This window comes from Salmo salar, chromosome 16 (genome assembly GCF_965601325.2).
Source record: "Salmo salar chromosome 16, fSalSal1, whole genome shotgun sequence".
NCBI classification, from domain to species: Eukaryota; Metazoa; Chordata; class Actinopteri; order Salmoniformes; family Salmonidae; genus Salmo; species Salmo salar.
The window spans coordinates 29,747,727-29,774,605 of record NC_138306.1 but is presented as its reverse complement, the minus strand read 5'-3'; the positions used below and the strand labels follow the sequence as shown (position 1 = coordinate 29,774,605).

The window sequence follows — 26,879 nt, the reverse complement described above, 5'->3', positions numbered from 1 at the left end:
GCATTTCACAGTAAGGTCTACACCTGTTGTATTCGGAGCACGTGACAAATAAAATTTGATCTGGTCTGTATGAGGTAGGCCTAAGGAACCTGTGTATTGAATTACTGCAGTGCCTTCAGAAGGTATTTATACCCCTTGACTTATTCCCCATTTTGTTGCGTTAGAGCTTGAATTCAAAATTGATTAAATATTACATTTTTTCACCCACCTACACACCCCCTAATGACAAAACAAAAACAAGTTTTTATAAATTTTTGCAAATGTATAGAAATTTAAATACAGTAATGTCTAATTTACATAAGTTTTCACACCCCTGAGTCAATACTTTGTAGAAACACATTTGGCAGCGATTACAGCTGTGAGTCTTTTTGGGTAAGCCTCTAAGAGCTTTCCACACCTGGATTGTGCAACATTTGCCTATTATTCTTTTCAAAATTCTTCAAGCCCTGTCAAATTGGTTGTTGATCTTAGCTGGACAACCATTTTCAGTTCTTGCCATATATTTTCAATTAGATTTAAGTCATAACTGTAACTCGGCCACTCAGGAACATTCACTGTCTTCTTGGTACATTAAGCAACTCCAGTGTATATTTGGGCTTGTGTTTTAGGTTACTGTCCTACTGAAATGTGAATTTGTTTTCCAGTTACTTGTGGAAAGCAGACTGAACAAGGTTTTCCTCTAGGATTTTGCCTGATGCAGCCACCACTACGCTTGAAAATATTCAGGAGAAAAAGTGAATTGCTTTGCCACATTTTTAAAAAGTATTACTATTTTAGTGCGTTGTTGGCAACAGGATGCATGTTTTGGTATATTTTTATTCTGTACAGGCTTCCTTCTTTTAACTCTGTCAATTAGGTTAGTATTGTGGATAAACTACAGTACAATGTTGTTAATCCATCCTCAGTTTTGTCCTATCACAGCCATTAAACTCTGTAACTGTTTTAAAGTCACCATTGGCCTCATGGTGATCCCTGAGTGTTTTCCTTCCTTTCCGGCAACTGAGTTAGGAAGGATGCCTGTATCGTTGTTGTGACAGGGTGTATTTATACACCATCCAAAGTGTAATGTTTGTTTGTTTTCTTTGTTTTTTGGGGGGGGGTATTAAAAAATACAATCTACCTGCAGTGAAGCCGCTCAACATTTACATTACATTCAGTCATCTAACAGACTCCCATCCGGAGCGACCCACAGAAGCAACCAGGGTCAACGCCCTGCTTAAGGGCACGTCGACAGATATCCCACAAGATCAAAAACAGGGATCCGAACCAGCGACCTATCAGCCACCGGCCCAAGCTCCCAACCGCCAGGCCACCAGCCCTCCAAGATCCCCCCCCAACAACCAACAAAATGAACAAAAGAGAAAAAAGACAAAGAGAAAGGAAAACAGAAAACAACAATGCAAAAACCAAAAGATATCAAGGACAACAAAAATCATAACAGCAAGGCAAACTGAATACATTTGAGTGCATGTATGGTGCATGTAAGAGTAATTAATAAATTCACCATGCTTAAAGGGATATTCCAATGACTGCTTTTTTATTTTGGCCCATCTACCAATAGGTGCCCTTCCCTCCCTGAGGGACCTTATAGATAATTGTATGTGTGGGGTACAGAGATGAGGAAGTCGTTCAAAAATCATGTCAAACACTATTATCGCTGTAACACAACAAAAGTCAAGGGTTGTGAATACTTTCTGAAGGCACAGTATCTGTGTAGTCGCATGGCTCTCCAACCCTGTTCCTGGAGAGCTACCGTCCTGTAGTGTTTTTGCTCCAACCCTAATCTAGCACCCCAGATTCTAATATAGCTGGTTGATAAAATGAATCAGGTTAGGACGGTAACACTCCAGGAACAGGTTTGGAGAGCTCTGATGTAGTGTATAAAAGGAGACAGACAATAGAGAGACAACCAGAAATTAAGAGCCCATTACAAGCGGTAAATTTTATTATGGGATAACAGCACATAAAGCACATCTAAAATCGATGTGTCCAATGCACTTTTAATAAAGGTAATATTAAAGGTACAGTTTCTAAGTACAATATAACAACATTCATATTAGAATGGAAAGTATTTAAAAGACAACATTACATTTCTTATTTTTCTTTACACCTGTATGTACAAAATGAATCAAAATACTTATTTCCATATTTAAGAATCAGACAAGAAGGAGCGAAACTACTTTTGTGAATAGACTACCTGCTAAAGAGAGTTCAAAAGAGCTGGATAAAAAGGTACATGATCATCTGTTCCCATCGTAAGTAGCAAACATGTGACTTAAAAATTTGTGACAACCACATACCGGTTTCTGCTTTCTACAGTTCATACTGCTTTCACAAGGAGAAATATCCCACCCACACTCGACCCATCATATTAAGTTACCCCAACCCCTTGAGCTTACATTAAACACAGAACATTAAAGAAATTCAGATGTGTTGTACGCATCTTTTGCATACACATATGAATATTTGAAATACAATGCATTAGTCAATTATCTGTTCTCAATAAAGAAATCATCATTTTATGATCACAAAACAAAGTGAAAAACATCAACGTGGATTGTCCATTCTTTTGTCAAATCCAGAACCTGGATCAGCAGGTCATCTTTTATGCAATATTGTCAGCCAGAATGTACTTCATCGATTTGACAATTTTACATTACTACATCCTTCCCAGTTATGCTACTCAGACAAGAGGGAGAAACGTATTTATATAATCTGAATATCTAACATGGTGCCTTAAATAAACAAGAAAATGTGTACTTTATAAAGACAGAATATGAAAAATGTAGTAACACATAGGTGACAGAGTTAACCTACGTGCAAATACATTGTCAGCTGAGTACATGTTTGGAAAACAAAAACAATAACAATTGAATACCATTTATGCATCCTGTAACACTGAGAGGCACTCAGTGTAGTACATTGTGTATTATTGCAAGCACATTCTGGCTGATATTTGCTACTGAGTGAAAAGAAGGAAAAAAAAAAGGTTACAAAAAATGTCTAACCTCTAACGGTGATCTTTTTCATGTACATTTTTTCTAATAACACAACAGTGGTGCCAAAAGGTCTAAACTGGTCTAAAAGAAAAACACTGTTTCAGGGCAGACTAACTTTGAAATAAGGAAGCCATAAAATGGCTGTTTTAAGTGGACAATAGCACAGTACTTTCCTATGTAAAGTACTACACAGCTTAAAGAGGTAAATACTCAGCATTTGCAAATATGACCAGCTACAGCCTCAGCAAGTTGTTTTTTACAATCAGAACAAATAAAAACAATACTGCTGTTTTTAGACTTTTTTTCAGAAATCAGAAGAGCAACCTTAAATAATAACCTGTTCATTAGTAGATACTGGTTTTGATAATCATTTTTAAGTGAGAAGGAAATAAGAGCCTTATCCCAGGACTAGCACACTGATACAGGTACTGTACTGGCTTGGTTTTGAAATAAATTTACCACTATCATAATCATTATCATTAATTGTCCTAATATCAATAATGCACCAATACTTCATGAAATTAATGGACTAATAGGGTGGCCAAGTCTAGGAATCAAGACTTTGTCCACAAAATGAACTTACCTAGCACCACACATCAAGATAACACAAAATAAATGTTGGCACACCCTACCACTATCAATCTAATCCTAAAGGAGAGAAGCATACTAAAATCAGAGATATTGTACAGCATGGTGTATTTGATAAACATATAAATATTTGTAGGCCTTAGTAGCAGTATTTTCTCCTTACCTATACAGACAGAAGTTACAAAGTTACCTTTATACATGTGATCAATAATAACATTAAATATTGTTGATTAAAAGCTGAGGATGAGGGAGAGAGAGAGAGAGAGAGAGAAATGAAGATATACAGTTTACAGGCTGAGCTTTTATCCTCCACCTGGGAACAGAACCAATTAAATATACTGATTAAACAATATAACAACCAGAACCAAATAACACAAATTAAAACAAAAACAAAAGTGATAAATAAGAGGTGTATTTACATGCAGATGTCCAAAGCCTATGCACAAAATTAAAATAATGCACCACATATTATTGCTTGACATTCGATTATGGCTAGAAGTTTTTTTTCTCAATTTTCCATTTTTACTATATTCTAAAATGTTTTTTTTTTTAAATCTTAAAACTGTATTAGCTGTGCTTTGGAAAATGAGAGTATTGTTAAAATGCAATTCAACTGACTGATATATCTGGGTAACACTTCAATACAGCACAGTTGTAAGCATGACATCACACATACCTTTACAATCTATATTCTATGGCAAATAAATAGGAGTCCCATGATTCCTAGGCAGTCAAATCATCTCAAGATAACATGTATGACATGCAGGGTGGTGTGTTGTTCCCTGCCAACTTGTCTCTTTCTCTACCAATTACTCTGCACTGAACACATCATGAGACTGAGTGGTTAGTCATTTGCTCCAGTGCGCTTTGAAGGACTATAAATTGTAAAGAGGTATTATGTCATGCTTATAACACTTAAACCCTATACGGGATGGAACAATCTCTGTGTTACCAAATCCAGGGAAAGCCAAGACCTACCAGACTCCTCATTCACATAACCCTTTTCCTCTTAGTTTATTAAAGCCTTGTCTGGGGTTTATCTTATGCACACAGTGAGTACACAAACACACATACACACACACACACGCACACTATTGCTTGTTTACACGAGTGACACAGAGAGCAGAGACAGAAGGACCATAAGGTGTTATTCACATTGATAGACTAGCAGACTCACCAGCAATCCTTTGCGAAATATGTCTAAAATGAAAGCATGCAGGATGATGTATCCCTCCACGCCATGTGGGTGCAGAGATGTTTCTTGAAATTGTGACAGACACAATGCCTCTGATCATTTCCCACTGTCAAATCAATATTGCTATCAAACCGTACACAAACAAAGACTAAAAGGAGGACATAACAACACAGTGAACAGACCTATAATTTAGGACCAGTTTGATAGACATAGAGACCGAGAATGACATCTGTTTCAGGAAATGGGATTCCACTCCAGTGGCTACCTGGCAGAAACCTATAATAGTTACTTACACACAGCTACCAAATAGTTATTGGCTGAGAATATGCTAGGGGGCAAGCGTAGAAAAAGCAAAGATTTGACTGACTTAGTGAAAAGAAGGTACAGTACTGCATGTCCAATGTGCTACAAAAAAGTTAACCTGCCTCCCATAATAAATCGAGAGCTGTCAAAGAGTATGAGAAGCTCATAAATGAATGAAATAGCAAAGCATATGCCACGCATGCATTATGTCCAGAGGAAAGAGACCTGCTTCCCCGGTCTGTTTGTCTGTATGTTACCTCCCTGAGCATCCATGTCTCTCTCACTGGGCCACAGGGCAGGCCCGCTATCACCTGGATTGTCAATCACTGTTTGAGACAGACTGGGTTTCACTGGTTGAAACAGACTGGGCTTCACTGGTTGGGAGTAGAGGCTACTGGTGGTCACCCAGGCCCTTATTTAAGCACAGCATTAATACAGCCTAAAGAAGAGATTTTATATTGCGTAAGTATATTTGGTTTATCTAACACAGAGGGTAATCATAATAATACGTTTGTGACAATGGCCCTGGTGACATTGGAGTCCACATGAAGAACGTTATCATTGGAATTGTATCTAATAGAAATATAGTGTAGATAAAATAATAGCTATTCTGTATGGCCAATGGGAAAACTGACTGTAAACATAGAAAAAAAATTGCGTTTGTTTTTGTTATGAGCTTGACTTCTAGTTCTGGTGCTTAGCCAACAGCCCCTTAAGTACTTTACATCAGCAATGGAAAATACTACTCAGTAATGAATTTCACATGTTCTTCTTAAACACTTAATATTGAACATCCCTGAACAAAACATAAACTAAACCTAATGAGGACCAACAACACAACAGATCAAATTTCAAACAGAAAGCGTAAAATAACTCTTCCCTGAGGGGTGACAGCACAAGATTCTCTGTCTTGTACAAATTTCACGGCAGAGGAATGATCGCAAAAAAAATAAAATAACACTATGGTGAGGGTTGTGTCTAAACTGCACCCTTGCTGTTATGGGTTATCTAAAGGGATATCAGGATTAAATGGGAATTCTCTACAAGCCACCACTGAGTTTTCTGGAATGTCAGAACAATTCATTCTATATTATGGACATGTAGACGGCAAAGCAGGAGCAACTACTACTATATGGCACATCCAGGGGGTTTTCTACCGCTTCTCTACCACACTGACAAGAAAGACACACGCAACAAAACCACAACAACAAAGCATTCTGAAAATAGCACTTGTTCTACCATTGTCATGTTTCTCTACTAGTCATACAAACAACAGCTTCTCTAATTATTGCGGGAATATAGTAAGTGCTGCCTGACTTCTCTTTCATGAGTTTAATTCACTATACATGTTACAAAAATAGAAGCTTTACTACCAGACAAGGCTTTGAATATTACATCTCCTTCTTCCCCCTTTTCCTTTTCTGTCCCATAACTAATGGCATAGCTTGGCTGAGGCCTTGGGGAAGAGGCAGTCACAGTCACTCCTCCACACTGAAAACACAAACACACTAACGTGTAAGGGTAAACAGAAGGATCAACAGATGGTCAGAGGCCTGTGTGGACCGCTCTCTAATCGGGAAATTGTACTGTATTTCAAAAGTTCTCTATCACCTGGCCTTCTGTGTCTCTACTTTCCACTAGATGGAGACGTTGGATTGAGCAGAAACATCTTCAGCATCAGCAATTCAGCCCAGGTTTATTGTGCATGTGTGCTTTTGTTTGAGAGTGCATGCATGTGTGTCGGGGGTGTTAAACTAATAGGTGATGGAGTGAATGTGACTTGCCTGCCTCTCCAGACCATACCATCCTAGCAATCTCACAGCCAAACCCAAACTAGCCAAAACAAACTCCCACCCAGAACAGCAGTGTCTGCAGCTCTCAGGACAAGCCTCTGTGACCATGGTTCCACTGGTATTTCTTGTGCACATGCAACACATCACTAGGTAATATACAAGTCTTAAATTAAAGAAAGGTGCAAATAAAAGTGCCTTATCAATTCAACAATTAAGAATTGTCTAACTACTAATATCATACATTTTATTTAAAATAGAATCTATAAACATTACTTTTTTCTGTATAGTAAGTACTTATACGTATACCCTGTAGTACATTATAAAACAGGTGGAATGGACCCTTATCGTTGTGGCGGTGCCCTATGTTTCTCCAGGGTATCTGTCCACACAAGGATTAATAGCAGATGGCCTTACATGATTTCACTAAGCAACCATGGTGGATGGAGTCTTTGACAGCTAAAATCATTGCGTTTTGACTAGAATTACCAGAATTCTACTTTTCTTTTTAGATGATTGTCCATAGAGAGGTGCCGTTTACATTGCCTCATACTGAAGGAGCCTCTCTCAAAGTCGCTGTGAGTTCTCATTCTAAACACTGCATTCCAAACATACAACTAAACACAAGAGAACAGGGGCTGAACTTGACCAGGATATGCACATTAGCAGCAATGAATTTCTATTTGTGATTCTCACAGAAGCTTTACCAAGGATTAATGGAGGATAAACATGCACTGGCAGCTATCTTCGTTGGTGTATATGATTCGGTTTAGATTGAAACTGTATTCCAATGCAATAAGACATGGGACATTGAAGCTCCAGAGGAGAAGTGGAGAGCCAGATCATTGGTTGCTGAGGAGAATTTTAGGTTAGATATGTGCACAGAAAAATTCTATCATTTTCTCCATACATAAATGATCTATTGTGGAAACAAGTCAAAACAATGAGTGCTAACCAGTGTGAGACATCCTGGGAACATGCTGGAATGATGTGCATGAGAGGGTCAAGTTCATCCAAAGAGAAAGCATTGTCTCCAACTTTTCTTCATGTCCCCTGGGCTTAGAGTCCCACCTGGGTTCTAAACGGAGACAACTAAACCCAGTGAAATAAACAGACAGAATCAACCCCCCCCCAACCCTCCCCTCCCCTCCCCTCAAGAAAGAAAAATAAAGAAAAGTGTGCAGCGTGCCGTCTGTCCTGGTTTGTGCAGGGCACCGTTAAAGTGTCTCAGATTCATGCTCCCTATGACATTCCCCGCGTGGCCACACTGGCACCTGGCAGGGCTACTGGCTACCCGTCAATGGGCATGGACTGCTCAAAGTCCGATCCGAAGAGCTCCTTGTATAAGGGGGGAAAGTGGGAACGCACAATGTCTGGGTATATTGCTTTGAAAGCCGTCAGCTTCTCTGTATGCCTGCTGCACAGCGCTCGCAGTGTTGACACTTTGCATATCAACTGTGTGAGAAAAGAAAAGAGACAGGCTGTTATTTAGATTCACAGTAAGGCGAGGACATGGAGATACGCTAAAGAAAAACATCTCTAAATTCACTTTCACACAGGGGCAAACAGACTGGTAAATATTGATACAGGCACTCAAGCAGAGGAAATCTTGACACTTCTTATGGAGCTTGCATGCCATTGTTACATATCTTCTCATCTCTGCTCAAAAATATGAACTTAGTTTAGCTTGTGTATGCTGCCAACTGTGAAATCTACTGCTTAATTTTCATACAATAATGGATCACTGCATTACTGTAAACAATCTTTTTCACAGTTCAGGAGAGGTTTCGATAATCCAGCTGAGTTCAGGTCTTTATAGTGTCCCTTATAGATGACAGATATAGTTAGAGTGGGTGTGAGGTGTACCTTGGTGAGAATGCCATCCTCTCTGTGGTTCTTCTGCAGGACATGCTGCAGTGCCAGCTGGATCTTCTGCTGGAGTTTCTCCACCTTCACCTTCTCCTGGAGCCAGGACCGGTCTACACAGAGAAGAAGAAACACACTCATTATCAGCACTGCAATGTTTACAGAATCTACAGTGGATGAATACACTGAGTATACCAAACATTAGGAACACCTTCCGAATGGCTCACATCAACACCATTATCCCAGAAACCCTAGACTCACTCCAATTCAAATACCGCCCCAACAGATGATGCAATCTCAATTGCACGCCACACTGCCCTTTTCTACCAGGACAAAAGGAACACCTATGCGAGAATGCTGTTCATTGACTACAGCTCAACATTCCCGCAAAGCTCATCACTAAGCTAAGGACAATGGGACTAAACACCTCCCTCTGCAATTGGATCCTGAACCTCCTGACAGGTCACGCCCAGGTGGTAAGAGTAGGCAACAACACATCTGTCACGCTGATCCTCAACAAGGAGGCCCCTCAGGGGTGCGTGCTTAGTCCCGACCTGTACTCCCTGTTCACCCACGACTGCGTGGCCAAGCACAACCCCAACACCATCATTAAGTTTGCTGACAACACAACGTGGTAGGCCTGATCACCGACAACGATGAGACAGCCTTTAGTGGCTTGCGAATGTATTCACTCCCCTTGGCATTTTTCCTATTTTGTTGCCTTACAACCTGGAATTAAAATGTATTTTTTGGGGGGTTTGTATCATTTGATTTACACAATATGCCTACCACTTTGAAGATGCAAAATCCTTTTTATTGTAAAAAAACAAGAAATAATAAGAAAAAAAAACAGAAGACATGAGCGTGCATAACTATTCGCCCCCCCAAAGTCAATACTTTGTAGAGCCAACTTTTGCAGCAACTACAGCTGCAAGTCTCTTGGGGTATGTCTCTGTAAGCTTGGCCCATCTAGCCATTGGGATTTTTGCCCATTCTTCAAGTCAAAACTGCTCCAGCTCCTTCAAGTTGGATGGGTTCTGCTGGTGTACAGTAATCTTTAAGTCATACCACAAATTCTCAATTGGATTGAGGTCTGGGCTTTGACTAGGCCATTCCAAGACATTTATGTTTCCCCTTAAACCACTCAAATGTTCTTTTAGCAGTATGCTTAGTGTCATTGTCCTGCTGGAAGATGAACCTCCGTCCCAGTCTAAAATCTCTGGACGACTGAAACAGGCTTCCCTCAAGAATTGTCCTGTATTTACCGCCATCCATCATTCCTTCAATTCTGACCAGTTTCCCAGTCCCTGCCGATGAAAAACATCATCACAGCATGATGCTGCCACCACCATGCTTCACTGTGGGAATGGTGTTCTCAGCGTGAAGAGAGGTGTTGGGTTTGCGCCAGACATAGCGTTTTCCTTGATGGCCAAAAAGCTACATTTCTGTCTCATCTGACCAGAGTACTACCTTCTATATGTTTGGGGAGTCTCCCACATGCCTTTGGCAAACACCAAACGTGTTGGCTTATTTTTTTCTTTAAGCATTGGCTTTTTCTGCCACTCTTCCGTAAAGCCCAGCTTTGTGGAGTGTATGGCTTAAAGTGGTCCTATGGACAGATACTCCAATCTCCACTGTGGAGCTTTGCAGCTCCTTCAGGGTTATCTTTGGTCTCTTTGTTGTCTCTCTGATTAATGCCATCCTTGCCTGGTGGGCGGCCCTCACTTGGCAGCTTTGTTGTGGTGCCATATTCTTTCCATTTTTTTAATAATGGATTTAATGGTGCTCCATGGGATGTTCAAAGTTTCTGATATTTTTTTATAACCCAACCCTGATCTGTACTTCTCCACAACTTTATCCCTGACCTGTTTGGAGAGCTCCTTGGTCTTCATGGTGCCGCTTGCTTGGTGGTGCACCTTGCTTAGTGGTGTTGCAGACTCTGGGGCCTTTCAGAACAGGTGTATATATACTGATCATGTGACACTTAAATAAACCCCACCTGTGTGCAATCAAACTAATTTCGTGACTTCTGAAGGTAATTGGTCGCGCCAGATCTTATTTAGGGGCTTCATAGCAAAGGGGGTGAAAACATATGCACGCACCACTTTTCCGTTTTTGTTTTTATTTCTCTTCACCAATTTGGACTATTTTGTGTGTCCATTACATGAAATCCAAATAAAAATCTATTTATATTACAGATAATTTAACAAAATAGGAAAAACGCCAAGGGGGATGAATACTTTTGCAAGGCACTGTATAGGGAGGAGGTCAGAGACCTGGTAGTGTGGTGCCAGGACAACAACCTCTCCCTCAATGTGCTGATCATGGACTACAAGAAAAGGAGGGCCAAACAGGCCCCCATTCACATTGGCGGGGCTGTCGTGGAGTGGGTCGAGAGCTTGAAGTTCCTTGGTGTCCACATCACCAACAAACTATCATGGTCCAAACACACCAAGACTGTGGTGAAGAGGGCACGACAACGCCTATTCCCCCTCAGAAGAATGAAAAGATTTGGCATGGACCCCAGATCATCAAGAAGTTCTACAGCTGCAACTTCGAGAGCATTCTGAGCGGTTGCATCACTGCCTTGTATGGCAACTGCTCGGCATTCGACCGCAAGGCGCTACAGAAGGTAGTGCGTACGGCTCAATACATCACTGGGGCCAACATTCCTGCCATCCAGGACCTCTATATTAGGCGGTGTCAGAGGAAGGCCCCAAAAATTGTCAAAGACTCCAGTCACCCAAGTCATAGACTGTTCTCTCTGCTACTGCATGGCAAGCGGTACCAGAGCGCCAAGTCTAGATCCAAAAGGCTCCTTAACAGCTTCTACCCCCAAGCCATAAGACTGCTGAACAATTAATCAAATGGCCACCCTGACTATTTGCATTGACACTGCCCCCCCTTGTTTTTACACTGCTGCTACTCGCTGTTCATTATCTACTTTACCCCTACCTACATGTACAAATTACCTCAATTACCTCGACTAACCTGTATCCCCGCACATTGACTCGGTACCGGTATTCCCCGTAAATAGCCTTGTTATTGTTATTTTATTGTGTTACTTTTTTTAAACTTTAGTTTATTTAGTAAATATGTATTTTCTTCAAACTGCATTGTTGGTTAAGGGCTTGTAAGTAAGTATTTCATGGTAAGATCTACACCTGTTGTATTCGGCACGTGACAAACAAAATTTGATTTGATTTAATATTGAGTTGCACACACTTTTGGCCTTGTCGGGGCATGGACTCTACAAGGTGTCGAAAGCGTCCTACAGGGATGCGGGCCCATATTGACTCCAATGCTTTCCACAGTTGTGTCAAGTTGGCTGGATGTCTTTTGGGTGGTGAATCCTTCATGATGTACAAGGGAAACTGCGTTGCAGTTCTTGACACAAACCGGTTCGCCTGGCACCTACTACCATACCCCTTTCAAAAGCACTTAAGTCTTTCCCTCTCAATGGCACAATGTTTAAAAATCATTCTTTAACCTGTCTCCTCCCCTTCATCTACACTGATTTAAGTGGATTTAACAAACAATAAGGTAACTTTCACCTGGATTCACCTGGTCAGTCTATGTCATGGAAAGAGCAGGTGTCCTTAATGTTTTGTCAACTCAATGTATGTTGTACTCAGCAACACTCAGTAATCAGTTATACTGATTTCTGACTTCTGTGTCTAATTGAGGGACATGCTGGATGGATGGTGTTCAGTGGAATGCTGTTTGGAGTAGTTTCAGGGCAAGAGGGTCCATAAGAGACCCTGCAGTGTGTATCTGTAAATCTGTCATTTCTTGTACTGCGAACGACACCTACCTGCAGACATCAACACGAATGCGGAGAACAGGGCGATCTCATCCTCAGACAGGTGCATAGAACACAAGTTCTTCCCAAACTCGAAGACGGAGCTGATCAAGTCGTCACAGCCTGCCACAGCAAAGGACACAGACACAGAGACAGACGGTTGGGGATGAGGGTGAGGCAGACCAAAGAGCAAGTCACACTCTTGATCTTTATTGGGAGAGAGGCACACAGGCAGAGAGGGGAGAGGTGCAGTGCACTGACAGCACAGGGGAGCGTCTGAGGCGGAACAAGCAATGCTTTTACTGACTTTTCCCTCCCCGACTAGTCCCATTCTGGCAGTTGGGTGGAATTACGCAACCTGGAATGAGGTCACAAATGAGTCTTTTAGTTAGATCAATTATTAGGGATTGTTGCTCCCCTGTTCCGGCCCCGAGCCTCTCCATTCTGGAGCACTGTCTGTCTGACTGACTGACTGAGGACACTGGAAGGCTTGTTAGGGAAGCCACATTCAAGACACTGAATAGCACAGCACTGTTCCTCTTCAGTCTTGCACACACGCACGAACGTGCATGCACAACGCACACACAGACAGACCGGTTTATGCATTCTCACTATGCTTTCACACTGCTGCTAGGACACATTAATTTCCTCCAAAGGCATTTGGATGCACGGGAGAACGCACTGTAGAGAGTCTTAGTAATGTCATGGCATTCAAAAGCAAATGCTATTTGCTTCCACCTGAGATATTCTATGGCTGACTTTCAATGATGGTTTTGATATAACTCTCCCAAAGGGCATTCAATCTGGCTTTATTTATTGCAGCCTAACAGGAGTTATATGGAGCAGCAGTGATTCACTAAGAACGTTATTCTGCCATATGTATCCACTGGGGAGAGGAGAAAGCCAGGTGAGGCAGGGATGAGTTCTCAGTGTTAGCTTCCTGGCTCTCATTACAACTTTGTCTGTTATAAAGCAATGCAACTTTGTGCAAATAAGTGCTACACACACACACAAGCTCACATTTGCAGACACACTTGCGCACACACACACACACACATGCACACATGCATGCACACACGTGCACAGCATTGGCCACTTGCAGCACTTACCTAATGACTTAAACACATCGGGCCCAGCATACTTTCCATCGAAATAGACTGTGTTGTTTTGAGAGTCGAAGGCACGGCACATTCTCACAAACACAACCTCCAAAGAGCCTGCAGAGGAGACAGAAATACCATAATGCTAAATCTGGGTTCTTCTCTTCCACAGATCCAGTTAGAGTTGCCAGTCAGGCATCACTAGGCCCAACACACCATATGCAATATTTGATCGTTTTTCCTCCTTCATTTGTGTGTTATACCCCCGATTCCTTTTAAACAGAAACCCATGACATAAAAGACTGGAACGAGTAATAACATTAAATTTATATACTGAAAATTGTTACCCCAATAAAAAAAGGATACTGAAACACAATGCTGTACACGACTGTGCAGTGTGGGACTGGATTGGAGGGTAAAAGAGGTGTAATAGAAAACATCACTGCACTTTATGAGATGGAACTGGTTTAAAATGTCACATTAGACAAGAGATCTCTGTCACCATTTCATTATTAATTTTGGCAATGCTAATGCAAATAAAAACCCAGGGAAAACTGAGATAAATACCCATGGGAGGCGGATGGGTTTGTTTATTTCTTTGTGTACGTATGTGTGTGTGTTTTTGTGTGTGTGCATTGAGAAGCGATTAGTTTGGGCAGATATCATCAACGGCAGAGCAGAGAGAGGAGGCAGCCTTCATGATAGCTAGTGTCTCAGCTCAGCAACACTGTAGTCCCTTTAATGCCTATAAACTTGAATACTGTTATTCTGTAATGAGCAGAGAGACAGAGACATAGAGGGACAGAGACACAAAGAAAGAGACACAGATAAGCTGTGGAACAGAGGGACAGAGGAACAGAGGGACAGAGGAACAGAGGGACAGAGGAACAGAGGGACAGAGGAACAGAGGGAGAAAGCAGGCAGGGTGGAGCCTCCTGGCTCTGTGACACACACAGTCAGTATGTGAGGGAGGCTTTGTATAGTCAGGTCAGCTATGCCCTTGTGACAACGCCTGAGGGGGGTGGAGGGGGATGTGGGAGAGAGACGGCAGTGGGCCGTGTTGACGGGCTGTCATACCTGCTTTCAGAAGCACTATCTGATCGTTCTGACACAGCTCCATGAAGCCGTCGATGCGCTTGGCAAACTCCACCACGTACTGGATGGCCTCTGTGATTTTGATAGCACACAGCTGCCACATGACCTCCCGGGGCTATGGGGAAACGAGAGAGAAAAGGCTTATCTGGTGTAGAAAAGGATGGGATGGAATTAGCTAGTTGGGTCGTTCCACGAAATGACTCCCTTTTGGGTAGTGTAACTTGAAGAGCACATGTTTAACGTAATAAAAAAAACATGTTGTTTTCCCATCTTAAGAGGTTAAATATTATTTTTTTACTATAGTTAGTGCCTATTGAGTGTCAAATAAAGGGGAATGGAAGCTTGTTGTGTGCAACAGGGAGGTGCAATTGAACACTTCAAAAAATATTTTCAATTGTTAAAACATTTCTAGCCTGTCTATCTATGGGTAACAGGTTTGACGTGTTCTTTTTTCTTTTTTTTCTTTTAACCTTTATTTAACTAGGATAGTCAATTCTTATTTACAATGATGGCCTACCGGGGAACAGTGGGTTAACTGCCTTGTTATGCTCGAACCGCTCAGTTTTCCACCACAAAACACCAGAAAATGTAAAAAAAGAATAGAACCAGCTTACCTGCTTTTACACTATGATTTGACTATCAGATCTTCAATGTTTATTTTGAACAAAAATACTGTATTTAAAAAGGAATAGTTGTACAAGAGTTCAGTTCAAATACTGTAACAGGGTTGACCTTAAAATGAGGGACCGATTTTTTGCACCTTTAAAATGTATCACTAATCGCATGAAATAAATCATCTTCAGAAAGGACTTTGTCAAACCAACAAAATACAATGATGGTGAAAACGTGGAGAAATGTTTGGGATAAGTGGGTTAAAATCTTCCTAGAAGTCACAGAGGGAAATGTCAAAATGCTGAATTTTGGCATTTAGCAAGTCTTTATTCATATGAAAAACCTGATTTATTGAATTTTCCATATGGTCTATATTAAAGGGCACTTTGTTTAATATAACGGGCATTTAAAATTCAATATGAGTGCACGATTTCTACTTAATATACCTATATATACACTGAGTGTACAAAACATTAAGAACACCTTCCTAATATTGAGCTGCATCCCCCTCTATGGTGTCGAAAGCATTACACAGGGATGCTGGCCCATGTTGACTCCGATGCTTTCCACAATTGTGTGGTTGGCTGGATGTCCTTGGTGGATCATTCTTGATACACACAGGAAATTGATGAGTGTGAAAAACCCAGCAGCTTTGCAGTTCTTGACACAAACCGGTGTGCCTGGCCCCTCCTACCATACCCAGTTCAAAATAACTTAAATCTTTTGTCTTGCCCATTCACCCTCTGAATGGCACACATACACAATCCATGTCTCAATTGTCTCAAGGCTTAAAAGTATTATTTAACCTGTCTCCTCCCCTTAATCTACATTAAATAAAGTGGATTTAACAGTTGACATCAATAAGGGATCATAGCTTTCACCTGGATTCACCTGGTCAGTCTATGTCATGGAAAGAGCACGTGTTCCTAATGTTTTGTATACTCAAAGGGATGCAAAAGGGACTCATTTTGTGGAACGACCCAGGAGTTGTGTTGTATTGTGTTGGCAGAACAGTGAGTACTGGTAATATGGTCGTGATACTGGTGATGGAAGATGGAAGTTTACCATACCTTGGTCTGGTAGCTCTCCATCTCCTCCTGCAGGAAGGCCTGCCAGGTCATCTGCTGCAGCTCCTCTCTCAGGTACTGACACGTCTCCATGTGGGACTTGGAGATGTTCTGGGCCAGGTGCTCTGCAACACAACCACGTAGCACAGCACAGCACATCAGAACAGTGTCAGACCTGAATGCTGCTCACAGGGAATGGGAAGACCTCACAGATGAACTACGCCACAGAAAAATACAATTTATTTACTGAGCTTTCAACTAGGAGGAGAGTGTGGGCTTTTTTTGACTGGGAAGAGGCTTGTTGACATTTCCTTTTACTGCCTCCAGGAAGCTCCCAGCTGAAGCTTCAGCCAAACCCAATCTAGCTGTGACCCAAACAGAGGGGGAGGAGGGGCAGTCAGCCGCACAATATTACTCATTGAAACAAAGGTCACATTTGCTCAGAGAGAAATATTGAGTATAAAAATGTAAATGGTTTTGAAAACACATCTGTTAAAAGGAGTTCCAAGGCACAGGGGAGCCTAAAAAAATGATTTCCCCAGATGAGTGCCCTGCTGGATCCTGATTGGCCCTAATTAATGGAAACTAATTACAAAAAAGAGGCTATTTTAATGAGTGTTGGAGATGAGTCTCCAACCTCCTGCTATTTTAAGAAACCTTTGTGTCGTTTGCCCCACGGTTGAGTTGTTCTCCCCCCTCCTCCCCCCTCCTGTCTCCCCCTGCTCCTCACCTAGCTCAGCCATGGACACGGTGGGGGATGTCTCTCCGTTGGTAAAAGAGCAGTAGGGGAAGAAGCCTGAGCCGGGGGCGAAGTCGCAGATGGGCTCAGGCTTGATGCCATTGATGTCCAGGCCGGACTGGTCAGGGGAGGGCTGGATGTCCAGGTAGAAGCTGCTGACTGCTGAGTCGGGCTTGCTGCCGTCGGGGGTGTGGCTGTCCATATAGCCACTGAGGTCATCGTGGAGCTCTGTGAGGCCATTGGCCGAGAGGCCGTAGGTAGGCGTGAGTGGCTCTGCCTCGCCGGGCTGCTGCTGGTGGTCACGCTGCGCCTGCTGCAGCCGGTGTTTCTGCACCTCCGCATACAGGCTGTCCCGCTGTTTCTTCGACATGCGCCCAAACTTTACCGCTGTAGGGAGAGAAAGAGGGAGAGAGCAGACACTCCTTTACTACTGACACTGACATAACACTGGCCTGTGTCTCAAGTTTAGCCTGTCTATAACAGGTAAGGAGATGTATGTGTTTCAGGGGGTATTAGCGAAACCTTAAACACTAACATCTTTATTGCATAAAAACTCCAACTACACCAAGGGAGTAACCTACAGTAAGCCCAAATTAGTCACAGCTTACGGGCCAACTCATACCCACTTCAGACAGAAGATTTCTGTGGTATATCTGTAAAAAATATAAGGCAATGTATATATGAACCCCTTTAAAACAGACCCTTATTTACAATTTTCTTGCAGGTATACACTTTTCATACATATCAGTGGGTAACTAGCAAATTGGGAGGGGTGGGGGGTGTTCAAATCAAATCAAATGTTATTGGTCACATACACATGGTTGTGCTTCTAGTTCCGACAGTGTAGCAATATCTAACAAGTAACATTAACAATTCCACAACAAATACCTAATACACACAAATCTAAGTAAAGGAATAAGAATATATGAATATAAATATATGGATGAGCAATGTCAGAGCGGCATAGGCTAAGATGCAATAGATAGTATAGAATACAATAATACATATGAGATGAGTAATACAGGATATGTAAACATTATTAAAGTGACATTATTAAATTGACTAGTGTTACATTTATTAAAGTGGCGAATGATTTCAAGTCTGTACTGTATGTACTGTAGGCAGCAGCATCTCTCTGCTAGTGATGTTAAACCATTGGGGGTGTTTTGCATTTCAAATTAGAGAGGTGTTAAACAATGGACGTGTTAATTCATTTACTGGGAAAAAAAGCTGATTACTATTCACACAGACCTGATACCTGTATTTTGGTTACACGATTGAGAAAATGGAGGAATCATGATTAGGTCTTTAGGTGGCTTTAATTGACCATGTTTTTTACCCCTACTCCTTACAGGTATACCAAAAAGCTGACAGAAAAAGCACGCATGGTAAAATAATGAGATCTTGGTTTGTGTATGACAGGGATATCAGATACAAGACAGGTTTTGTGTTTCACGGAGTCCTGCAGACTAAACAGAGCTGGTCATGAGAGTGAGCCCCCCCTCTCAGACAGTGTTCTGGGGACTGGCAGAGTGTCAGATGACCCATGTGTGTGTGGACAGAGTGGAAGTGAGCGGAGCAGAGGGGAGTGCGGTGCTGAGTGAAGGATGGAGTAACCTTGGCCTGTCCTGATAGCATGTCTGTGGTCTGTGGTGTCTTTTGCTGCCAACTTACCCCACGGCCATGCCAGTTACTAGTGGAATGTACACAGTCAATGACGTCTGTCTTGACCAGAGTTTCCCAGACTCTGTCCTGGGCCCCCCTGGTTACACATTTAGATTTTTGCCCATTGCATACACAGCTGATTCAAATAATCAAAACTAGAATATGAGCTGGTTATTTGAATCAGCTGTGTAGTGCTAGAGCAAAAAAATAAAAAACGTGCACCCAGTTTGGGAAACCCTGGTCTAGACCATAATTCTCTACTCTGACCCCCATCCTCCCCCATAGACACTCACCTGTGTGTTCCCATTCCCCCGCCTCACCTGCACCAGTCCAGCACTAATGACACCTCCTAACAACCCCTCTATTCATCAGACCTACTTTCTGTCACACCTGCCAACTTACCCCCACGGCCACGCCAATTACTAGTGGAACATACACAGGCAGCTATGTCAATGACGTTTGTCTAGACTACCATTTCCTACTCTAATCACATTAAGAGTGGTGTCCTTTATGATATAACAATCTGTTACATCTATCGGTAATTCAGTCAGAGCATATTCCAGTTGTTCTACTTGTCTATAATGTTCTATTCACTTTCATAGGTTGTCCTGCCTTAGAAGCATGTCTGTCCCCTCCTGTCGAGTAGACGCTGTACGTACCGTCCCGTGACATGCCCACTGCCAGACACTTCTGCAGCCGGCAGTGCTGGCAGCGGTTGCGGCTGGTGCGGTCAATCAGGCAGTTCTTCTGACGGGGGCATGAGTAGGCCGCATTGCTCTGTTGACTCCTCCTGAAGAAGCCCTAAGACCGGAGAGAGGGAGGGGGTGACCGCACTGATTATAATATCAACCACAGTGGCCCTGCTGTATCCAATGACTGATTGGCTTTTATTCCTGTAAACATAAAAGGATCTTGTGTTTCACTGGGTACTTATTGAGAGTGATGGAGCCGACAATATGCATCACTATGGAGGGTACTGTCGTTAAAATAAACGTACAAGAATACTGCCATGCCATTGCTTTGCAGGCTATTGTGTTCTAGTGTCAGTTGTATAAAGCGCCATGTTGTTTTATTGAAGGGGTGGTGTGTTTTAACAATGTGTACTGCAGGGGGTGGTGTGTTTGGCTATGATCGTAATGGTAGGCAGTATCTTTCTATAGTCTGGGTTATTAGTGTTGATTAACAGGGCTCCAACATGTGCGGCGCTAAAGGATGGCACACAGGATGGCACACGCACCCCGATTGGATTCCTCATCCTTTGACTTAATGAATTGATTCCGGCACATCATTAACATGCCTCACTCCACTGCTCCATACACATATGTCTTAATTAGCTGCTCATTGGCTGTTTAATTACAAGAAAACAGCTGACAGCTGCCAAGTTGCTTCATAATGGCAGCCATTACGGGAGCCTGGCTAGAACTGCTAGTGACAAGCAGCACTCTTTAATAATGCTGTGATTTATGGTCCAAACTCTTGTACTCGCACATATCATTAAATGCCTCTCTGCCTGGAGTAATTAGCAATCATTAAAGATACATTTCAGCAGCTTATTCTTCAGCGTTTTGTTTCTCCCGGCAGCTAGCTCCTGTCTGAGGGAGAGAGAGAGAGAGAGAGAGAGAGAGAGAGAGAGAGAGAGAGAGAGAGGCGCTCTGAGGAGCAGCTGAAAGAGCCCCTGTCTCTCTGTAACACAGGAGGAAAACAGCAAAGGTGCTGCTGCCTGTCAGAGGAATACTAATGACTCGCCTGGTGACAAGCACAGGATCAAGAATACACTAGAAGCACAAAATACATTCCCCTCAACGTGAATGCCTGGTGTATTTGAAACAGTACAAAAGCTAGCTTCAATAAAAGCGGCATACAGCCAACAATCCGTTATAATTCAAAGAACTTCTTCTTTTGATGATTTTATTTCAAGAAAAACAAGCTGCAGCAGAAGGAGAAACACTGAAGCAGCATGTCCCTGGGAAGGGAGGCAGTACAAGGCAGAGGAGTCACTTTGTCCTGCTAATAGTGAGGCTCTGTGATGTCCTCTGTGTGGCTTGACCATTTTAATGACGATGCTCTCTGTGTGTTTACATTTTATAGTCTCTCGCAAGATTGTTTAAAAAGTTAGACAACATGTTCAAAAGGTATTTATTTGTAAGTTTCTCCACTTTTTCTGCTTCCTGTCTCTCTCCTTTCCCCCTAACACCCACATGTTCGTTCTCTGGGAGCTTACCTTACAGCCTTCACATGTTATCACACCGTAATGGATGCCTGATGATTTGTCTCCACAGATCTTGCAGGGAATTATTTCGATTTGAGCTGGAGAGAAAAAAATATATATCAACATTTTGCTGTCACAAGTTACAGAACAACACCTTTACCTTGGATGCATGCTGATACATGAAAGAGCACTGTGCTTCAAAAATATCTCATCCATTTGCTTTGAATCCTCACTTCTACACAACACAACGAGTCGTGCATGAAGGAGGCCATTTTAAGTCTTCACTGAGCCACGTGCCAACCACTGTAAACAAAGTGTCAATTTATATTGCAGGCACAAATTACATAAGGAAAAGTCACAGCGACCCACAAACCCCATTCCACTACACAGTGGTAATCCTAGCCCTACTGAATGACAGACTATTATTCTCCAGTGGAAAACATGACTTCAAAACCCGCCAAACCCAAGCAGTAATCCCAGATTAAATTCAGTATGGCCACAAAAATGATAACATTCCTATTGGGCTGGTGAGTAGCTATATGAGGCCCAGAGAGGTGGTTGGAAGGGAAGGGGATGGAGTCTGTTGGTTGAAACAGTAGTAAAGTGAAGTAGAGTTCAGGGGGGTGACAGTGTTCCACTGCTGACAGGCCTGTGTGTGATTTAGCGGGCACAGAGGACACAGGCATGTGGGGGCAGGTCTCATCCATCCCGGTTTCCTGTAAAGGAGCAGAGCAGCACGCCACAGGGCAGCAGGACACAGAGAGGCAGCTGAGACACAGAACACCCAGCCTGTGCTACAGCTCTCATGCTTTATCACTGCGGGCTCTGACGCCACGTCTCTCTCTGGCTCGACACTAGATCTGTATCTATAATGCCAGCATCTCAGGCTGCCACCGCTACAGCACTCCGTAGCACCAGACAAACTAAGCTATCTGATCTACACGGAGGAAAGATTACAGTTGGATTCCTGCTCTATAGTGGCTCCCTCCAACTGCACAGATAGCCAATCAAAGCACAGAGCACTATCAAACCGCCTACTCTTACTTGTGCTGAAAATGTATCATTTTACTCTTCATGAACCATTCCAACCAGTGCGCGCTATGACAAAGTAGTCTCTCCACTAGCTTTAAACACCAGGCCTAGTCCTCTTCTAGAGCGGTCTGTCTTTCAGGCCAGGGTAGACTGGAGCTCTGTATTACCTTCACATCCAATCCCTTCAAATGAATTTGATCACATCAAATGGGCCTTCACTGAGGCTCCATCCAGAGGACTCAGAGGTCCATTTCATCAGCTGCCTGGGAGCGTCTGTTGTGTCATGTGGATAATGTCAGTGTCCCTGAGGCATGCCCAGGGGATGGCCGCTGATCCACTAACCCTGTACCACTTTACACACACAGTCCCTCCATTCAGGAATCTCTGTTAGCCTGCTCTCTTATCACTGGTAGAGTCAACCAGACCTCGCCCCTAGAAGCAGAATTAGCCTACATTTCAGTCAAATGAACAAAAAGAGCAGTGGCACACGCACTAGTCAGTTCTCATATGGAAAACACCTAGATGGCTGTGTATCCTGCGGTACAATGGGGGCTAATGCACCTAGTCTGCCTAGATTAGAGGGAAAACGAACCAGGAGCCAGGTTTTGACAGGCTCGCTGAGAGGGTTACTTTATAATTAATCATTATGAATTTCTGCATTGTGTCGAGTCGGTTGTTGTTTTGGTTATCTCTGTATGAACACTGGCATTATGGGCAGTGCACTCCATTGTTTGTTTTTGTGTTCTCCCTGCATGAGCATTTGAGGTGCAGTGTGTTGCGAATTTTCAGCCTCATTACTTACATAATAAGTGAAGCGTGCAGTAATTAAAGGCCCAATGCAGCCATTTTTATATCAATACCAAATCATTCCTGGGCAACAAGCAAAAAACTATTTCTCAAGGAAGAATTTTGCTAGGACTGTCTGGGAGTGGTTTAAGTGGGGAGGGGAAAACTTAAAACAAACGGTTATTGGCAGATTGGTTTGGAACTATCTTTGTTATTGGTCTATTAATTAATTTACCGCTTGGTGATGTCACCAGGCAAGACGCCAATGAAAACAGGCTTTTTAGAAGGTCCAGTGTAGATAGTTGCTGGTTGAAAATACAATCAGAAAATAACACTGATCACATTTTTTCACACTTTTACAGACTTAGTTTCATTAGCTGTTGTACAATATGATACAAAACACAGTAAAACAGTATCTTGACTACAATGGGCCTTTAAAACTTGCTGGGGTGGTGGTGGAGAAACAGGGCTGTGATGACGGGCCCTGGCCATTGGGTGGCAGTGCAGGGCTGTCACTATGACTGTGTCTATAGCTGCCTCCTCTCCACTGAGGCCAGTTCCCAGCTCTCAGCTCCCAGCCCCCTCTCTTGCCCACAGGCTCCAGGCTCTGAGCTCCTCCAGGCTTAGGCTGCTGCTCGTTTCCCCTAACCCCCCCCCCAGCTGCGAGAAGAAGCAGGGCTGGATGCTCGCTCAGGCCTGACAGAGACTGTGCCACATCAGGTGAAGGCAGAGGGAGTGGAAACGGCGGTGCGCTGGGCTAGGCTGGGCACACACACAGATGAGGATAGCTCACAAAGCCCTATCTACAGCAGCAAGGACCTGAGTGCACAAAGCCTCACCAGCTAACACCCTCTACTCCACTACTACACAAACCTCTGAATGCTCGGTGCACTCAACAGTAAAAAAGGGTTTGTCTCCAGTCTGACTAGGAGAGGCTTTGTGGTTTACTATGTAAAAAAAGAACCCAATCTAAATCTACGGTCATTTTAACGGTGAAATAAGCATTTTTCTGGTAGAGATAAATGAAGAATAAATACAGAACAATGACATCAAATAAGCCATTAAGTCACCTACGCCATCAGTTCAAGTCAATATTTGGGTATAACTGAGCAAGCTGCCCTGATGAATGGCTTATCCTGGGGCTCCCAGTCAGACTACACTTCAAATAGTGTGAGTGGTTTAAAATGAATTCCCGCAGGGGGCGATGGTCAAACAGAAAGGCACTGTGCCTAAGTACTTCAGATCTGGGAGTCAATATCTATTGACACGAGCTGTGGTGTTAACTGCCTCTCCGTGTGAGGCAGGCAGCTGCTGGCTCTGTGTCTGGGCTTGACCAGCGCTGCTCACTGCTGCTGAACCCATTAACCGTGCCTGCCTGCCTGTCTCCCTGCCTGCCTGTCTCCCTCCCTGCCTGTCTGCCTGCCTGTCTGTCTTCCTGGCTGCCTGTCTTCCTGCCTGCCTATCTCCCCTGTCTCCCTGCCTGCCTGCCATGTTCCCTCGCTGCCTCTCTGCCTGCCTCTCTGCCTGCCTCTCTGCCTGCCTCTCTGCCTGCCTCTCTGCCTGCCTCTCTGCCTGCCTCTCTGCCTGCCTCTCTGCCTGCCTCTCTGCCTGCCTCTCTGCCTGCCTCTCTGCCTGCCTGCCAGGCAGCCCTGCTGCCTGCTTAGGACATCAAAGCCAGGCACAGTGAGACGGTCAGTCATGCTAAAGCCCATCTCAGCAGCCTCCCATTACTCACAACACTGTGAGATGGCCTCCACACACAGGCCACATCAAAGAGAAGGGGGACCTGCTGAGGCACACAGATAATGTACTGTGAATCCTACCGCAGCATTCACGCCGTCACAAAATACCCATCCACAGAAAGAATGAAAAAGGTAATGACCAAGATCCTCGGTGGAGGATAAAACCCTGGTGTGGCTGGCTTTGGATTTCACAATGGATAGAGCATGGTGAGAGGACTGCCTAGCCTCAGCCTCATGTGGTATTGAAGTCCAGCTCCTCATAGGGCACAGCTTGTTAGAGGGGCTCTGTCCGTGTTCGTCGCTGTGCAGTTCAAGGACACTGATTCACATCACATAAAGGCCCTTTGGAGACTGAGGATGACATGTCACTCAGAGCACATGTACAATTGAAGCCCCCTCTGTGTCCCCCTCTGCCCTTCAATGTGTACCAAACAGCCCTGAGATCAAAGCCCACATGAAGAGAACACTGCACTTATTAAAGCCCAGCAAATGAACAGAAAATCGTTTACAAAAAGAAAACAAAGGTTTTGCCTTACCCATGCTAACTGCTCCCCGGGACTCTGTCATAGCGTACTGCGTTCTGTAACTAGCGCTTTAGTGCTGACATAAGCACCACAAAGACAGTTGTTGTCAGAGTGAGCATTTTCCCCTGCGCCTCTCAAATATGCTATAGCTTCATTTGTACCTGGAGAGCATAATTTAGGAGCGAGGAAAAGTGTGGTGTTGACTAAATATATTGAAGATATATCAATTATTAAAGGTTGATCCTTTAATGGTGAATATTGGATGTGAATTCTTAATGCTACATTGCAACTCATTGGAGACGAGGTTTTTCTTTTCAGAATGGGATTATTCATATCCCCCAGATCTCATTCTAGCAAGGCATTTTTTGTTTTCAGAACAAAAAAACGATATTCTGTAAAAATTGAATAGCGCAGGAATGTGCAGAGCAGTGCAAATATTGACATGCAAATCACTACAGCGGCTCTATCTCCTAGTTATTCCCACTGCAAGCTCAGATTTTCCTCAACCACTGGACTACTGTACTGACATTACCTTCAGAAGATTAGGGGGATCCCTTACATTACAGTCACAAACTGACGCTGACAGCTGTTAGATCATTGGATTACTACACTTACTACACGTAGAGTAATAAAATATATACCATATCTCTGAGTGATGGAAGACCTCGTAGAGTAAGGAGTACTGTCTTCATCTGCCGTTTCATTGGACACAACATCTGTGGTGTGTATTCTAACATTGATATTCTAACATTACTAAATTGATAATTCATTTGAAGTGTATATGTGTGGTACATGTAAGAGCCTCTTACCAAGAGGCAGAAAATGTAAGACTGCAGCAATAGTGATGGGAATGTTGGGGGTGTGAGTGTGTGTTGACAGCTGTCAGTGACCAAATGACGCAAGCCAGTGGGCTCATATTGGAGATTATGTAAGTGATTGGACAGCGATTCTGGGCCTTTGTACAGAGCAGCATTATGGGCAGATTAACAATGGCTCTCCATTCCAACAAAGAGGGACAAAACAGTTTAATCAAATTCTCTACTAAACATTTCACAACACAACAACAACAAGGCAAATGTTGAAAACGAACACATGACTACACACAGGGCTACAATACAGGAATCCGTTAGTATAATCTCTTACTAGATACAGTTCACACAGGAAAAATACCATTCGTATGGTCAGTGGACTAGCTGACAAGTGCTCAGCAAGCAACATTTTTATACAATCGTTTCCCCCCATTTTGACTGCTAGATTAATTTCCCCCTTTGCCAGTGGAGATCAGCTGTAGTTTGATTAACATAGTCTATGCTAAATTGAAACCCATGATAGTCAGACAGACAGCATAACAACAGCTAGAATCAGATCCTGCCTCTATTCATCTGCCAAGGCGCTGCTGTCATGTTGCAGTCTAACAGAACAGAATGAGCGCTTTTTTTTATTCCCAATTGCACAGCAGAAGAAAGGTTATTTGAATGTCAGTGGCAAAGGACAGCAGTGGTACAGAGCACAGACAGAATAGTATAAATGTGTTATTTGTTTGGGGATTTGGCTTATTACTATGAGGCTGTCCTCATGACATTTCTACTCCAGTGCAGCTCAGAGATACCACACTCAGATATTCACCTGCAAAGGAAAATCCTGTATCATCATTTTAAACCGCCTCCGTCCATTCAACAGACAAACCAGCTGAAGTCATCAACAATGTTTATACCATGAGGACTAGAACAGAGAAAAACATAATTGATACATTTTTGATGTCTCT

General features: G+C 43.0%; 1 protein-coding gene across 2 annotated transcripts in view; it reads right to left on the bottom strand.

Moving 5' to 3' along the window:
- Positions 1-1,916: 1,916 nt before the first annotated feature.
- LOC106573506 (nuclear receptor ROR-alpha A) overlaps positions 1,917-26,879 on the bottom strand; it is a 270,663-nt gene continuing 245,700 nt past the window's right edge. For both annotated transcript variants that reach the window (XM_014148624.3, XM_014148628.3), the window contains 9 exons: positions 21,043-21,128; positions 19,481-19,622; positions 17,148-17,543; positions 16,421-16,542; positions 14,721-14,853; positions 13,653-13,760; positions 12,556-12,666; positions 8,742-8,854; positions 1,917-8,330 (listed from right to left, as the gene is read on the bottom strand). In XM_014148624.3, coding sequence (XP_014004099.1) covers positions 8,166-8,330; positions 8,742-8,854; positions 12,556-12,666; positions 13,653-13,760; positions 14,721-14,853; positions 16,421-16,542; positions 17,148-17,543; positions 19,481-19,622; positions 21,043-21,128 — 1,376 coding nt within the window. In that variant the 3' untranslated portion in view covers positions 1,917-8,165. The remainder of the gene's footprint in view (positions 8,331-8,741; positions 8,855-12,555; positions 12,667-13,652; positions 13,761-14,720; positions 14,854-16,420; positions 16,543-17,147; positions 17,544-19,480; positions 19,623-21,042; positions 21,129-26,879) is intronic.